The 15,835-nt window shown below is 38.7% G+C and overlaps 1 protein-coding gene across 3 annotated transcripts; it reads left to right on the top strand.

Annotated features, from left to right (window-relative positions):
* Window positions 1–4,591: 4,591 nt before the first annotated feature.
* Window positions 4,592–15,557, top strand: LOC130514870 (mitochondrial adenyl nucleotide antiporter SLC25A23-like). Of its 3 annotated transcripts, XM_057014708.1 has the most exons (12): window positions 4,593–4,812; window positions 5,106–5,299; window positions 8,592–8,617; window positions 8,841–8,964; window positions 9,052–9,139; window positions 9,595–9,706; window positions 9,839–9,997; window positions 10,720–10,872; window positions 10,951–11,064; window positions 12,695–12,862; window positions 13,242–13,392; window positions 13,479–15,557. In XM_057014708.1, the coding sequence occupies exons 4-12, from the start codon at window positions 8,934–8,936 to the stop codon at window positions 13,658–13,660; spliced, it is 1,158 nt and encodes a 385-aa protein (XP_056870688.1). In that variant the 5' UTR covers window positions 4,593–4,812; window positions 5,106–5,299; window positions 8,592–8,617; window positions 8,841–8,933; the 3' UTR covers window positions 13,661–15,557. The 3 variants fall into 3 exon arrangements, with proteins under 3 accessions (XP_056870686.1, XP_056870688.1, XP_056870687.1); XM_057014707.1 differs by lacking the exon at window positions 8,592–8,617; XM_057014706.1 differs by lacking the exon at window positions 8,592–8,617 and having other exon boundaries at window positions 4,592–5,299.
* The last annotated feature ends 278 nt before the right edge of the window (window positions 15,558–15,835 follow it).

Here is a 15,835-nt window from a genome sequence, read left to right as displayed (position 1 = left end):
ATCAAATGCTATCTGAAGCTCATCTGCTGTATAGTAAAAGGGGCATTTTCATCCCCCACCTAAATTAAATTCCCTACACTTCTCTATATTCTACTTTAGTTATGTCTCTGCACCTCTTTCCCTCCTCTGATAAATTGTCAGAACGATGAACTTTAACTCACATATTTGCCATAAACTCTGCTTTTTCTTTGTCTGTCACTGCTGTGATTCCACCCTCCACTAAATCAGGATAGCTCCTTCCTCTCCTATCTCCAGCCATCTTTTTGATCATCCCCCATACCTCCCCTATCAAGTCACAGTATTATCTCCAGAAGTTACTTTTTGCGTGTCTTCTCAGTGCTGCCTCGGCCTTCTTGAACTGAATCAAATGTTGGAAATTGTGCGTTCTTTAACATGTCTAAATGCCTCCTTGCACTTCTCATCCCACCATGGCATTACCGATTTCTCCCATTACCTTTGGTCTTTAGCTCTTGGTGCAGCCTTGTTTTATTTTATATTCAAGCATCTCTACATTCAGTTCTTCACGGATTTGACTTAACTGCCTATCACTGTCCTCCATAAATGTCTCACAATTTGCTTTATTAATGATCCATTTGCCTCCAATACGCTGAAATTTTCTCTGTTTGCAGAGGCAATATTTATCTTGCACCATACTGGACAGTGATCACTCCCTATCGTTCCTCACTGCCACACTGACCAATCACATCGAGCTGCCATGCCATAGACTCTTTTAGAGAATATAATGATAATACTCTCCTCTCTAGCATAAACCAGGGAATATTTTGCACTCTTGAAAACCGCCAACTTATTTTTTCTTGCCAAACATTGTTCTCTCCCAGCAAAAAAGGGTTAATACCTCACCTCAAGCCTTTCTTTGCATGAGTTTGCATGTTCTCCCATATTTGCTTTTTTCTCTCCCTCTTGGTAGGTTGTTGTTCTCCAATTGTCCCAAAAACAGTGTGACTTCAGGCATTGGTCACCTGGCCAGATGGGGGTTTCCTGCGGGGTACACAGAAATTTTTTTTTTTAAAATCTTATTTAAAAAAAAATTTATCAGTTAGAGACCCTATACTTACTATATTTTTTTAAAGAAGCAAAAGGAAGGGGGCCGAGGACTAGTAAGTGTCCAAACTACTGTCCAGGAGGAAACAACAAGCCTCCGAGAGTACATCAAGAAGATGGCCACCACTGACCAACTGCTGAGTGAATGCCTCAGGCAATATGGTGGTATGTACCACCGAAAAAATTAAGGAAGTGGCTGATATCGAGAAAACCTACCAGTGGCTGGAAAAGGCCGGACTGAAAGACAGCACAGAGGCACTACTCATGGCCGCACAAGAACAGGCCCTGAACACCAGAGCAATAGAGGCCAGGGTCTACCATAGTAGACAAGACCACAGATGTAGGCTGTGTGGAGATGCCCCTGAGACAGTCCAGCACATCACAGCAGGGTGCAAGATGTTGGCAGGCAAGGCATACATGGAGCGGCATAACCAGGTGGCTGGCATAGTATACAGGAACATCTGCACTGAGTATGGACTGGAGGTCCCAGGGACCAGGTGGGAGACACCTCCGAAAGTGGTGGAGAACAAGCAGGCCAAGATCCTGTGGGACCTCCAGATCCAGACTGTCAAGATGCTGATGGCCAATCAGCCTGACATAGTGGTGGTGGATAAACACCAGAAGACAGTGGTGGTGATAGATGTAGCAATCCTAAGTGATAGCAACATCAGGAAGAAGGAACATGAAAAGCTGGAGAAGTACCAAGGGCTGAAAGAGTAGAATGTGAGAGAATGTGGGGCATGAAGGCAACAGTGGTCCCAGTAGTGATTGGGACACTAGGGGCAGTGACCCCCAAGCTGAGTAGATACAACAGATACTGGGGACCACATCAGAGATCTCTGTCTAGAAGGGTGCAGTACTAGGAACAGCTAGGATCCTGCGCAGAACCCCCAGACTCCCAGGCCTCTGATAGAGGACCCGAGTCCGAGGGAAGGAGGCACCGCCCAGAAGGGGCGAGGAAGAGATTTTATGTGTGTGTGTGTGTGTGTGTGTGTGTGTGTGTGTGTGTGTGTGTGTGTGTGTGTGTGTGTGGTGTGTGTGTGTGTGTGGACAAATTAAGATTTTTAAGAAATTTTAAATTATCAGCGATGTCCACCTAAGGGAGGGTAGTTCTAGCAGTGATCATTGAGGCCAAGCAGTGATTATTGAGGCCAGTTGTTATTGTTGTTCCTAGTTTGGCAATCCATATCCTTTCTGCTCTCTTCCTTTGGCACTTAATGAAGCAGTTGTTACTTTCAAGGCCTTCTTTGGGTGGAAGAGGTCCCCAGGTGACTTGCTTGGTTATTGGAGTTGAAGTCAATGGGTTTGAGGGGTTGTTATGGGAGTGCTCTGAGGGCGGTGTCGGCTGGTTGGGAGGGGTCTTGGTTTGTGGATCGTGGATTGCAGGGTTGTTAGTCGGGGGGGGGCAATGGATTTATGGGTCCTTTTCTTATTATCCAGGTGGTCAGTGTTGTTTTGGTTTTTTTAGCTGTATGGACAGGGTGTTGTGGAAGATTGATTTATATATATATACTTTATACTTATATTTCTTCAGTGAGTGATGTGCGTGGGCTTAAGTGGAGTGAGATGTGGGAACCGTTGGTATTTTTTGGTTTTGGTGGATGATTTGCCTCAATAGTTTCTGGAATGGTTGTTAAAGAGTGAGTTGGTGGGACCCTAACCCTAACCTAACCCTAACCCTAACCCTAACCCTAACCCTATCCTTATCCCTATCCCTATCCCTATCCCTATCCCTATCCCTATCCCTATCCCTAACAATAGGGTTCCGGTTAGGGTTAGGGGTAAAGTAAGGGTTAGGATTAACCTAACCCTAACCCTCACCCTAATCTAGCCCTAACCCTAACCTTAAACCCTAAACCTAAACCTAACTCAAAACTAGCCCTAACCTTCAAACAACCCTGGCCTAATCCTAAGCCTAAACCCTAACCTTCAAACAACCCTGGCCTAATCCTAAGCCTAAACCCTAACCTTACCACTCCCTAACACTAACCTAACCCTAACCTTGACCCCCTAATCTTAACCCTAACTCAACTTTAACCCTGACCTAATCCTAACCCTCAATCCTATCTCTACCCTAACACTATCCCATAACTCTAACCCAAACCCTAAACCTAACCCCTAACCCTAACTTAATCCTAACCCCAAATTTGGCCAGTGGGCCAAATTTTGATACCAATTATCTAAACCATTCCTCTTTAGAAAGGGACTTAACCAGCATAGCTTTAAAAGCAGTGGGGAAAACACCCACCTGAAGGTAACTGAATTTGTCAATAAATCGTTTTGCAGAGCCATAAGCTGCTTTCAAATGGAGGTGGGAATGAGATCTAAAATGCAGGTTGGGGGTTTCAGAGAAACAACTTTACCAAGGATTTCAGCATCAACCAGATAAAAAAACTTTATTTCCCCCACGTGCAGTGCCAAGCTCTATGTCCAAGTTCACACATTTCCTGAAAATTTCATTAAAATGTGTTCATAAGACTTGAGATATTTTGCTAACCGTAAGATAAACAAACAAATGCCAGCTGTCACATAACCCCATTTGTGAAGGTAATAATAATAATAATAATAATAATAATAATAACAACAACAATAATAATAATAGGTGGTGCAAAATATTCTTTGAAATATGGTCAAGATTAAAGTGATTATTAGTTGAAACAAAAAAATCCATCTTATTTAAAAACCTTCCATCACCCTTTGTGTTTAGATAGAAAATCTGCCCACAACAGATAAATCTACAGTAAATTCTCCTGATGCCAGTTCCATCCCCTAACCTCCAAGTCCAGAACTGGACACAGCAAGGGGCAAATGAATAAATTCGAAAACTTTTATGAAGGAAAAATCTCAATCAGTGTGTTGGTGACATGCACTAAGCATGCCTTGTCAATGGGAGATCGTTTTTTATGTTGCCAATGGATCATGTATGTCAATTTTACCTGTAAATATGGAGACACTTTTTTCTACAGTTTCACAAAGCCCCGCGTAAAACTGTGAGACTGTCTCTGTCTCTGTCTCTCCTCTCCCCTCGACTTGCTCTCCGTGTCCTATCCGTGAAATGCTGAGCAGGCGCTTTACTATCCTCTGCATCTCGCGGATCCCAATCCCCATTATATATTACTATTAATAGATATCCCAGATATCCAGTGTTAATTTTCCTCACGGAATATTTTTCTATTACCGCAAACCTAAATCATATCTGATGTGGATTAAATCATAATATTTGGTTGCCAAATGTATGAATAAAATAGTTACACTTTGCAAAAATGTGATTTGTTTAATACATTGGCAGGTATTATTGGAGTAAACTTAAACCCTGATGCTCCATAATACAGAAATGACTAAAGCTACAGAGTGACTACATTAGCAATAAACATTTTACGTACTGTACTTAAATAAATTGTAAGTAAATTCATGTGGGATTTGAGTGGTGCCCGGTTAGACCTGTGGGTCGTCCTGTCTCTTCACCGCCCCTCCGCGGGAGCAGAACCAGCGTGCTGCTTTGAGTACGCGCACGTAAAAAAAAAAAAAGGGGGGGGGGGGGGTGAGAAAATATCCTGTCCGTGACGCGTTATGATGCGGCAGAGTCGCGCGTCGTCCCGCAGAACGTGCGTGGATTAATATGAATAGATTGTCTTGAAGGGGTGGTCGGAGCAGCATTTTCTTTTATTTAAACCTAAAACGGAGATGGACGCCGGCGACGGTCTGTCGGAGCTTCGCACCAACGTCTACGCAGCGACCTGAGAGACTGCGGTAAAAACTGGCAGCGCTCACGAGCTTCTCAAGACGTTACCTTCAATTTATCTGAATGAATTCGCGGGTGTGCGTGTATATTAGGCTAGAGCGTATCTGACACGGGAATAATCCGCGCACGGTGCGTTAAGCCACATAGATCCCTCCTTCGGGAGAAGGAGCGTTCTAATAGCGCAGTCACGTTCTGCACGTATAAACGTGCAGATCTTGAAGAGGAGAGCATCTCTGATCGTGTTATGTTCAAATGTGACATTAACGACAAACAAACTGGTTTCACTTTCACATGGGAGAAGACAAGGTGCGGTTTTCCGCCCCAACTCCCTGCGGAGGTTCAGACGACACCGTTGCGATTGCCGACACGGACCATGAGAAGAGGTATGCGGAGCTATTCAGGCAGCTGGACCTAAATAAAGATGGGAAGGTCGACATCAGTGAACTGAGAACCGCCCTGGCAGCTCGCGGTTTACACCAAGGAGGGGCAGAGGAGGTGAGGCAGAGTAATGCAAGTGCACATATTAACAGCCAAACCAAAACTTCCACAAGCTGGTCTTTAGGCTGAAGAGTATATATTTTTTAAGTTTTAAATCTTAATTAGGAATTGGGATTTTTGCCTCTATTTGATTTAACAGGAAACATGATAATGCAGCAAATTCGAACCCTTGCACTATGGCGTTGGCCCATAGTCAAGGGGCACATTCTCTACGCCCGTGGGCAGGTGTGCTTTTGAGTAAATCTTTTTCTGGGAATCCAATAAATTTAGAATGATTCAGAGAGATTCAAAACTAACCTGCTCCCACTTATGCCAGTCACACTTTCTGTTTGGATATTGACTTGTGAGGTCTCGTGATGACTTTGTTAATAGATAGTGCTGCTGAAGATGACAGTCAAAGACCAAACTAGGAAATTATTTTTATCTGTATAATATTGTGTAAGATGTAGGATGTCTTAAAATCCTGTATTCTTTATCATTAGATAGAATTTCAAACTGATTTAAGCAAATAGATCTAACCCGAGGCTGGTCTTTTCCATTCACAGTTGTTTGGATAGTCCCTCTAATAATATAAAGTCCAAAATGCTTACGAGTAAAAAGTACTATGAGAGGGAAGGGGTCTATGAAATAACTCAATGCACAGCCACATAGAGATGTATGATGCTTTATATTAACAACTTACAGAATTGCAGAAATTCAAAAATTTACATTTTTTGGACCAGACAAATCAGCAAAATTAGATGTTTACAGCGTGCATGATGCAGTGAAATGTCATCTGGTTTGAATATCCAGTCTACAAATGAGGGTACTGTTGATTATTTATTGCAGGTAGTTTTTAAGACATGAACTATTTAACTACCATTGATAGTCTTGGGATGGTAAGATTGTAAAAGTTGGCCCAAAAACCATAGTATTATTTATAATTAATAGCATTTTTTTTGTCAGAAACAATTATCTGTACGTCTTCATGAACGTTTTCTGAGAGTCAACTATCATTACTGTTTAATCGTACATTTGTGGGGAGTTTTTGTTGTTGTTGTTTTGTTGTGTTTTTTTTTTGCAGTTATAAATGTATGCACATTTTCTAGACAACTTAAGGATAATTATATAGATTGATTTTAACCTGCAAAATACTGCTTTTAAAAGCTGTTTTCCATACTTTTCCCAAAGATATTTGACTCTATAAGGATTCAGTGGCGATTATACTTTTGAAAATCGTCTTCCAAATGTCAGTCATATGGTGTACTAGACTTTTCTGGTGTTTCACCATTGCAGAGGTGTGACTCTGATCATTACTACACCACACAGGATAAATAGACCCACTACAATAAAACATACCAGTTGTCTATGTCTGCAGTCTAACTATGTTGTTGGTCTTAACAAATTGAATAATGACGTGTTTGTAAGTCTGGCTCCAACTTTGCTTTGATCTACAGTACGGTATGTATTATTACATAGCTCTTGATGGTATATCTAAGTAATAGTAACCGTGTGATCATACATGACTCCTACATAGATTTAGATTTAAAGATATCAATATGGATTTCTCAGCTTCTGCTTTCATCAGGCTGTGCGGTAGTCTTTCTATCTAACTAGTTTTTAAATCTAATTTGCTAAGTGCAATGAAACTGAAGCTGCTGTAAACATGTCCAGTTTCTCGGGCCATTAAAATTGTAAGCGGCCACAGACAGTGGGATTTACCCCATTGGGACAAAAGCTTTTAAATTAGTCGTTCATCACACAGAGCAGATAACAGTCTTGTCTAAAAAGAGTGGATAGCTATAGCCTATTTGTATTTCATTTAAACAAGAAATTATATTTTGAATGTTGCCAAATGATTAAAAAACAAACATATTCTGGGCTAAATCCTTGTAAATCACAAATTAACGATCTGGCCGATAAATTCAAATTCCCTCCATTCCTAAATGAGGAAATAGAAAGATAAATGACAAAAAGTAGATCAATATATCATACATATACTAGGACAGACTTGTTGTTTCAGTGAAACAAAGAATCCATCCTCAAAGAAAGGACCCCCTTGTTCTTGTCTTCCTTTTTTTTTGGCTTTTTTACATCAACATGCCCCCTCCATGCTCTCCTGCCCCTCAGCTATAATGCTAATTATGACAACACTAATTATGACAATCATGTTTTTAATACCAACAGTAAGACACTTATCTCGTGCCAGCAACTTCAATAATGTTCTGATTCCATGCGTTTTTAGATGCAGAATGTCTTTCAATTTTAGACAAATATTCTAAAAGGTACTGTAGAGAGTTCCCCAGAAATCTCAGGCCTGTGTTGACATATGCCACAAATTCTCATGGACAAAAAGAATAAATCTATTCTGAGAGTCTCCAAAGTCTAAAAATCTAAAAATCTTCAATTGTGAGAAAACACACTTGAGACTGACATTTGATGGATTCAGAGGTGCTTTTGCCTAACAAGTAAGCGTTCCCACAAAACCATCTAAGTACTTGAATAAAGTCAAGCAGGACCTTTTCATACAGCTTTGAACTAAGATTTACAACATTCACTCATTAAATTAAAGTAGTAATGAGCAGAGTTGTTAAAATAAGCATTTCATTAGTGTCCTTGTTAAAAATGCACTGTTATGTTACATTGTTAACACTGTAAAGTAGTTATCTCCAAGTTCATTAAGTGACACATCGGCTGGAATAGATTTTAAAAACACTTTTTCCTCCAAAGGACTTTTACTGGTAAATCTACTTGCATTCCATTAGAGTAGGGAGTGGGGGGGTAATGATCACTTAGCAGTTATGCATGATAGTATCATTGATTAAAATTAATGTTTATTTAATTTAACTAATCACATTAGTTAAATTATTGTTAATAACCTGTTCCCTTGGTTTTGAGGGGATATTTTTTGTCTCTATACTTTACCAACTATATTTATTTCTGTTTGTTTTTCTTTTTGTCTTTTACTGTCTCTATTTTTACATTCAACTAGGAATTTAACAAATGTCGATTTAAAATGGCATTTCTCAATTATAATGATTTATTATAGACCTTTTTTAAATTAAATACAGTTTTGGCTTTTCGTGTTTTTCAGTTCATCACATTTCACTTCAGTTTTCATTTTGTCCACTTATATGGTTTAATTAAAAAGACCGCTACAAAATAAGAGCCAATAAGGGCCAGAAGTTTACAGCAGATTTAAAAATTTTGTGTGTTAGTGCATTACTGTAGTTTTACAGTATCCCAGTGTTTGTGCTCAGAGACTAGTCTTGTATTCTTTCTCTCTCTTTATCTCTCTGTCTTCATGAAGAGAGGAGAGATTGTATTTACAGCCAGGTAAGATCTAGTTCACTTCTTGATGTTTCCAGGGAGCACAGTGCCTTACATTCTGTCCTCTTCACTTCTGTGTTTGTTGCACCATCGGCACACCCCTGCACTGCCTCCTCTGTATCAAACACACCTTTGTCTGTGTCTCCATGTCCATCTCTAACACATCCATTGCCATTGTCCACACTGTCACACTCTCTATGGAATTAACAATCCTCTTCTGCCCCAATAGATAGTCTTGGAGAGTGACATCAATCAAGATGGTTTACTGGACTTCCAGGAGTTCTCACAGTACCTGCAGGCACATGAGAAGAGGCTGTGGTTCATGTTCCACAGTGTGGACCGCAACAAAGATGGTGTGGGCACTCGAGGCACCAACATATAAACAGAGTAAATGAAAGCTACGTGCTGTCACTACTTTTAACACAAACTCTATATTGTAGGCCGAATTGATGTTGGAGAGATCCAACACTTATTTCACAAACTCGGAGTGGCAGTCACCCTGGAGCAGGCCTCCAGAATTCTGAAAAGGTACAATGTGTGTAGAAGCAGATCCCTCTTCATTTGAGGGTTCCACTATGGAGTTTGTATGTGTCCCACAGTCTAAACTGGTGCAAATGTCATTATGTACGGTTGGCTATATACTGTATATGTCTGGGCACTTTGGTGAAAAAAATGTCTAAATAGATGGAACAGGGATTTCCAGATGTTAGTTGGAAATAAATGCTGAAGTCCAAGTAATACTATGTAAATGTAATAGCTTACAAGGAATGCACTGAGCTGAATAGGAAACATGTATTTGCACTTTTCATAACACTGGGTAGATGCTAATAGAAACCAGAAAGACAAATTTCAGCTTGTCGAGTAATGTCCCTCTTAATTCTATAGACTATAGACAGTTCCTATGTCTGCATTTCTAAAATAAATTGGGCAGAAAGCGTCTATTCTGTAAACATGCTTTTTCATGCTTTAACTCTCATTCCCAGTATGGACAGGGATGGCACCATGACCATCAGCTGGACTGAATGGCGTGATCATTTCCTGTTAAACACTTTCCGCAACATGGAGGAGATTGTTCTGTACTGGAAACACTCTCATGTGAGTCACTTTTCTACATTGGGAATGGGCAGATAACCAAAGTAAATACAAAAAAGGGATAATTGCTATTGTTTCTATACATAAAATCAATTGTGAATTTGGTGATGGGTTTTAGTTGTTGTGTTATTACAGATGTTTGATATCGGGGAACATTTGACAGTACCAGATGAGTTCTCAGAGCAGGAGCGGCGGTCTGGTCTGGTGTGGAGGCAACTGGTTGCTGGTGCAATGGCTGGAGCTGTATCCCGGACAGGAACTGCTCCTCTGGACAGATTGAAAGTCTTTCTACAAGTGGGTCAGAATACTGATGCATGACTGATGAAGGAGGCAAATATCCTTGTAAACTATACGTTATAGTAGATATTGTAAGTCCCTAATTTAAAAAAGGCTTTATTCTCCAGAACGATGTCCTGTATCAAATATATAGAATAATCTTAAAAATATTACTAGCACCAGATCACATCATTGTCTACCATTGTGTAAAAATGGCAATAAAACTTTAAATGATTTTTTTCTGAAAGTTCTGAAAGACATCTGTACCAATGTAAATGATTTGTTAAGATTAACATTTAGAATTCCAGAGTTGTAAAATGACCATAACTGTAAAAGTAAAATTAATCCGCTTGAATATCTGAATTCATCCCCAAAAATTTACACAAGTATCAGTGCAAGTATAATTATGCAATTTTCTGATTTTTCTGCATTTTGTAGTGTGGAAAGGCCATACTGATGTTTCCTTACACATTGAAATAGGCGCATGGAGGTTAGTTTCAGGTGGATGGTTGCAGCAATCATAGCTAAAGGAAGACTGACTTTTACTGTGTAAAAAGCATAAAATGGCAGTATTGGAGTGTTATTTTTGCTCAGCTTTTGTGACAAGAATCCAACAGTCACCATTAATACCCAAACTTAGTAACATAAGAAGTATCACTTGGTCATGCACACTAGTGTTTAGGTAACATTTCAAAAATATTGCAAAAGTTATAATGATATGCAACTAATCGTGTTTTCAGGTACACGGTTCTACAGCTCGTGGAATTAATCTGTGGTCTGGATTGAGAGGGATGGTTCGAGAGGGAGGACTCACCTCACTGTGGAGGGGAAACGGTATCAACGTTCTTAAAATTGCCCCTGAATCTGCCATTAAATTTATGGCCTATGAACAGGTCAGAAAATGCTAATCATTAATAACAAGTAAATAAATAACAGTTTTTAACATTACGTTTTTTAATATGTAAATCCAGATCAAGTGGCTGATTCGAGGCAGTAGAGAAGGGGGCTCATTAAGAGTACAAGAGAGGTTCATTGCTGGCTCTCTGGCTGGAGCTACTGCCCAGACCATTATCTACCCAATGGAGGTCAGTGGCTGCTCCTATATATATATATACATCAAATAGCGCCCAGCTTTCTCCAGACAGTGTTGGACATGTGGGTTCAGAACACTTAAGGCTGTTTAAGTTTATTCCAATTGACTTTTAAAAGATAAGCTGGACCAAAAGTTGCATTAATTAAAAAAAGATAATATGCTAGCAGTTATGACGATTAGGACATTTTGATAAAGGTCACTAATCGCATTTTAACAATAAGAATATGTAGGTTTAAACTGATTTAAACCTATCAACAGGGAACAACTCACTGAGGAACCACATTTACAGATAAAACAACATGATCATAAAATGATGTGAATGCATGAATGTCTGCCATTGCTCATATTTTATCTAAGTTTCTGTTACTACACATTTGCTTTTTTGAAATGGTCTGTCAGCTTAGTCCTATTTTGTCTTACAATTTTACCTTAATTTCTTTAAGTGGTTGCACTGGTCCATAAATAAAATGCTCACTGGTAAATAATTAATAATGAGGCTAGTGTCAGACTGATATATATCGGGTCATGGTCTAACCATGACCCGATATAAACAAGTGGTATGTTTTTTTTAAATGCCCTTTGCAGTATACATTTCATTCACAAACCTTAGATTTAAAGAGCATGAAATTCTAAAAAGATATGCTTATCCAACAAGGTATCTGTTGAGAAAGTAGATATGTTTTTCCAATTTAAGACATGCAAAGTGTCAGGTTTTCAGCCATGAGATGTCTTAAAGCAAGTTAAAATAATGTCATTGCATTAACACCGACAGCCTCTGTTAATTATTTTGGTTTAGTCTGATTGAAAATGGGTGCACAAAATCAAATATGGGTTTCTATGACTACACATAATACCCTCCAGTAGACACATCCTAGTTCATGTCCATGTAGGGATGTATTGCTGCTGGTTAAAGTTGGGCACCTGCCATCAGCAGTCACTTTGTGCAGTCAGATAAAGAGAAAAGCAGAGCTCTACAGACAGAAACAATCATCTCATTGATTATAGCAACACTTCAACAAGGCTGTGAGCTTTTCTCTGTAGTGATAAACTCTGTTTTGATCTTTTTTCTATAAACTATTTTGGGTTTTGTTTTTTTTTTTAAAATTATAATTGTCAAGATACAAAAGCTTTCATGAGTTAAATGAATCACTACATTATATCTTAGTTTATTTCTGGGTTAAGTTGAACTATGTTGATATATATATTAATTTTCTCTATAGCTGATCATTTGTATTTCTCATTGTCAAGTTACGTTACCTGTGATGGTGCCCTGTTTCTGTTATAGTGTACAACCAGGACACACAATAAATACATTTTCACTAGGTATAAAATTTTATAGAGTGGACTTTCTCTCTTAACATAGTGGGATTCTTTATTTATTTTTTGCTGAGTTTGCAACAGATAAACCTAAATGCCTTTTTCCATTCCTTGAAGGCACCAATAGAACAGCTCTTTCAATGGAGGAGTTACCTGCAAGAAACAAAATAAACTAAAATATATGTAGTGCTATGGTGGTGCCAGTCCTGGGACAGATTACAATGAGCAATCACTGGTCAGAACCCCTCCATTTCTTTCATTCTAAACTTTTAATTCCACTATATTCTCCCCCCTGTTTTGTACAGGTGCTGAAGACCAGACTGACCTTAAGGAAGACTGGACAATACTCAGGTATGGCAGATTGTGCCAAACAGATCCTGAAGACGGAAGGAGTTCGAGCTTTCTACAGGGGCTACCTGCCAAATACACTGGGAATTATTCCCTACGCTGGCATTGACCTAGCTGTGTATGAGGTGTGTCTATGTATGAGTGTCTTTACAATCTGTTGCTCTCAATATTATGCATGGGTACCATGAAAGCCTTTAGATAGTTAATGTACATCAGACCACACCTCAATAACAACTGAATAACAAGGTTGAAAGGTTAAATACAAGTGACTTATAAATACACCTTGCACCTCAGGGATCAGAGTCACATACACCTAACTCAAATTCACCAGTTGGGATAAATTGTATTTAAATAAGAGATTATTAGTCAAACGTACAGATTGCAGATAAAAAGGAAGTCAGTAATTTGTTTAAAACCCTTACCTAGATGGTGGGTTTTGATGGTGTTTTTAAAGTGTAATTGATATTCTCCTGTGTGTCGATGTGGTTGTGAACATGTTTTAAGACTCTGAAGAATGCCTGGCTCCAGACATACTGTGTAGATTCTGCGGACCCAGGTGTTTTGGTCCTGCTGGGCTGTGGCACCGTCTCCAGTACCTGCGGCCAGCTGGCATCCTATCCACTCGCTCTAATAAGAACACGCATGCAGGCACAAGGTTGGGTTTAGTCTACAGATTCCAAAAATCATAAAAACTCAACACATCTGGAGCTTCAGTGATATTTACCCTCCCTTTTCTTGTAGCTACCACAGAAGGGAAACCCAAGCTGAGCATGATGGGCCAGTTCAAATACATCATATCTCAAGAAGGTCTGCCAGGCCTTTACCGTGGCATTACCCCCAACTTTTTAAAAGTCATCCCAGCTGTCAGCATCTCCTACGTGGTGTATGAGCATATGAAGAAAATCCTCGGGGTTGGATACTAAGCTGAGATATAAAACACAAAGTACCTAGAAGGCAAAGACTTTATTATGCTGAGTTGGAGAGTATCTCCTCAGACAACAGTGCACTTTCTTTTAACAAGATTACATTAAGAGCTAGATCACATTTTTGATTTGAAGAGAATGAGAAAAGGTTAACTGCAAATGTAGTTGACTTATTATGTACCAATATCTTTTATCTCTGATCAACTCCAACACCCTGTCACTATATAACTGCAGTTAGTTAAAAGTCAAGAATTTAGTTCATGTTGGCATCATCACTGTATCACCAGAAATGAGAACCTCCAGAAAAATTAAATGCCTGAACAAAACAAATGCAGAATCAGTTTGAACTTGCTGTCTACAGTCCATTACTATTGTATGGAAGTTACAGAAATACAATGTATACTGTACAAATAATATATCCTCATTTGATGTGTGATCATATAATTTGTTCATTTTTATCCTTTTGTCTTGTTGCCGGTGGCTGACTAACTGAAACATCTGATTGTTTCACACATTCATTCTTTGTTTGACCTAAAAAAAAAAAAATCCTAAAATTAGACTCTAACAGCATATATAGTTTACTCTGTTGTTATAAAAGTGTTGTTTATTATTCTACTGAGTAAAATAGAATTAGCTTTGCCAATTTTTGATAAATTAAAATGTATTTCCTTTTATTTCACACATTCATAAACTGAAATCTCTTATATTAATTGAGGGAATCTGGTAGAACACTATACAAAATTTCACCCATATTAGGTATGTTTGGCAGAGCGAGAGCCTAGTACTGTGCAAACTATGAAAGTCAGGGCAATTTTTATCTTAGTTGTAACATGTTGGCTTGATTTTGTTTTGATTTAGTAGTTGCAATGGTGGCCAGTTACCTCACAGTGCCAGCAGGGACATATTACTACTTCTACAATCTCTAAAATCATGCTTCAAAACTAGACCTTGCTAAGCAATTTGTCATTGCACCAAAACTAAAAAAATTCCAGATTAAGATTTGTGACCAAAATTTGAATTTTAATATCTGCTTGAACAAACATTTATTATTCATATGTCAACCAAGTGAAACAAAACCAAATTGCACAACATTAAGAAGGAAATTTGTCTCCCTAACACAGCTTCTGTAATAGTTAAAGATTTTATCAAAATGGAGAAATGACCTGGAGGAAATGCAGGTGAATGAAAAGCCAGTATGAGGTATCCATGGCTACTGCTGCGTCCACCTGCCATTAAAACTTGAGGCAGGCTGAATAATCAGATTATGACTTGTAACTTCTTTTCCAATCTGTAAGCATGTTGTTTACATTTACTGGGCTGGAGTTCTAACCAAAAAAAAAAATATTGCGGCAAATGTCAGAATGTAGAACATTTGCATGTTTAGGAAAACTTTATGATGTATGTGTATAGGCTTTTTCCCATTTATATTTAAAAGTTTAAAAGGATATGGGATAGAATGAGTGAAATATGTGTTTGCTTGCTGAGTTGCATAATGTGAATATTAAGGGAGGATTGACACACATGGAATATGTTTATTTTCATTGTTTGCATATATCACTCACACTATTCTGCTTAAGAATGCCTAATTAAGGTTTATTTTCTTCCTCCCATGCAAGTGAATTTTAAACTGTGAATGTTTCTACAATGGCCCTACAGAGGTAATGAAATATTATATTTATACAGCATGAGTGCATGTTTCTAAGCTTTTTGTAAACATATCTAAGGCAAGAGGACAGTGAAGCCTTTTTCTCTCCATAAAAATACAACTGTTGTAGTGGTAGCAAATGCCACAAATTTTGAAACTTAAGCTTTATGTGTTGAATGTGTAACGCACTTTACCTGCCTCGGAGATAGAAATAAATCGTTGATGTGACAATAAAATACAAGCAGACTCTTACTTGTTGCGTGTGAGTGTCACATATAGGTCCATTTTGCACCATCCTCAAATAAAATGAAATGCCGTACAACCAAAATTCAACTGCTGCTGTAAGGTACACTTTGCCATGGCAACAGGTCAGACTGAACATATGTACTCAAACGTATAAATCCAACCTGTGCTCACTAGACCCAAGCACAAAGTAATGCAGCCATCAGGTGTATCTTGTATATCTTATAAGATGATTTATGTGAAATTTTAAATAAATGCATATGTACCGGTAGTTATTGTTGAGGCCT

Source organism: Takifugu flavidus, chromosome 18 (genome assembly GCF_003711565.1).
Source record: "Takifugu flavidus isolate HTHZ2018 chromosome 18, ASM371156v2, whole genome shotgun sequence".
Lineage (NCBI taxonomy): Eukaryota > Metazoa > Chordata > Actinopteri > Tetraodontiformes > Tetraodontidae > Takifugu > Takifugu flavidus.
This window is presented reverse-complemented; position numbering and strand designations above follow the sequence as displayed.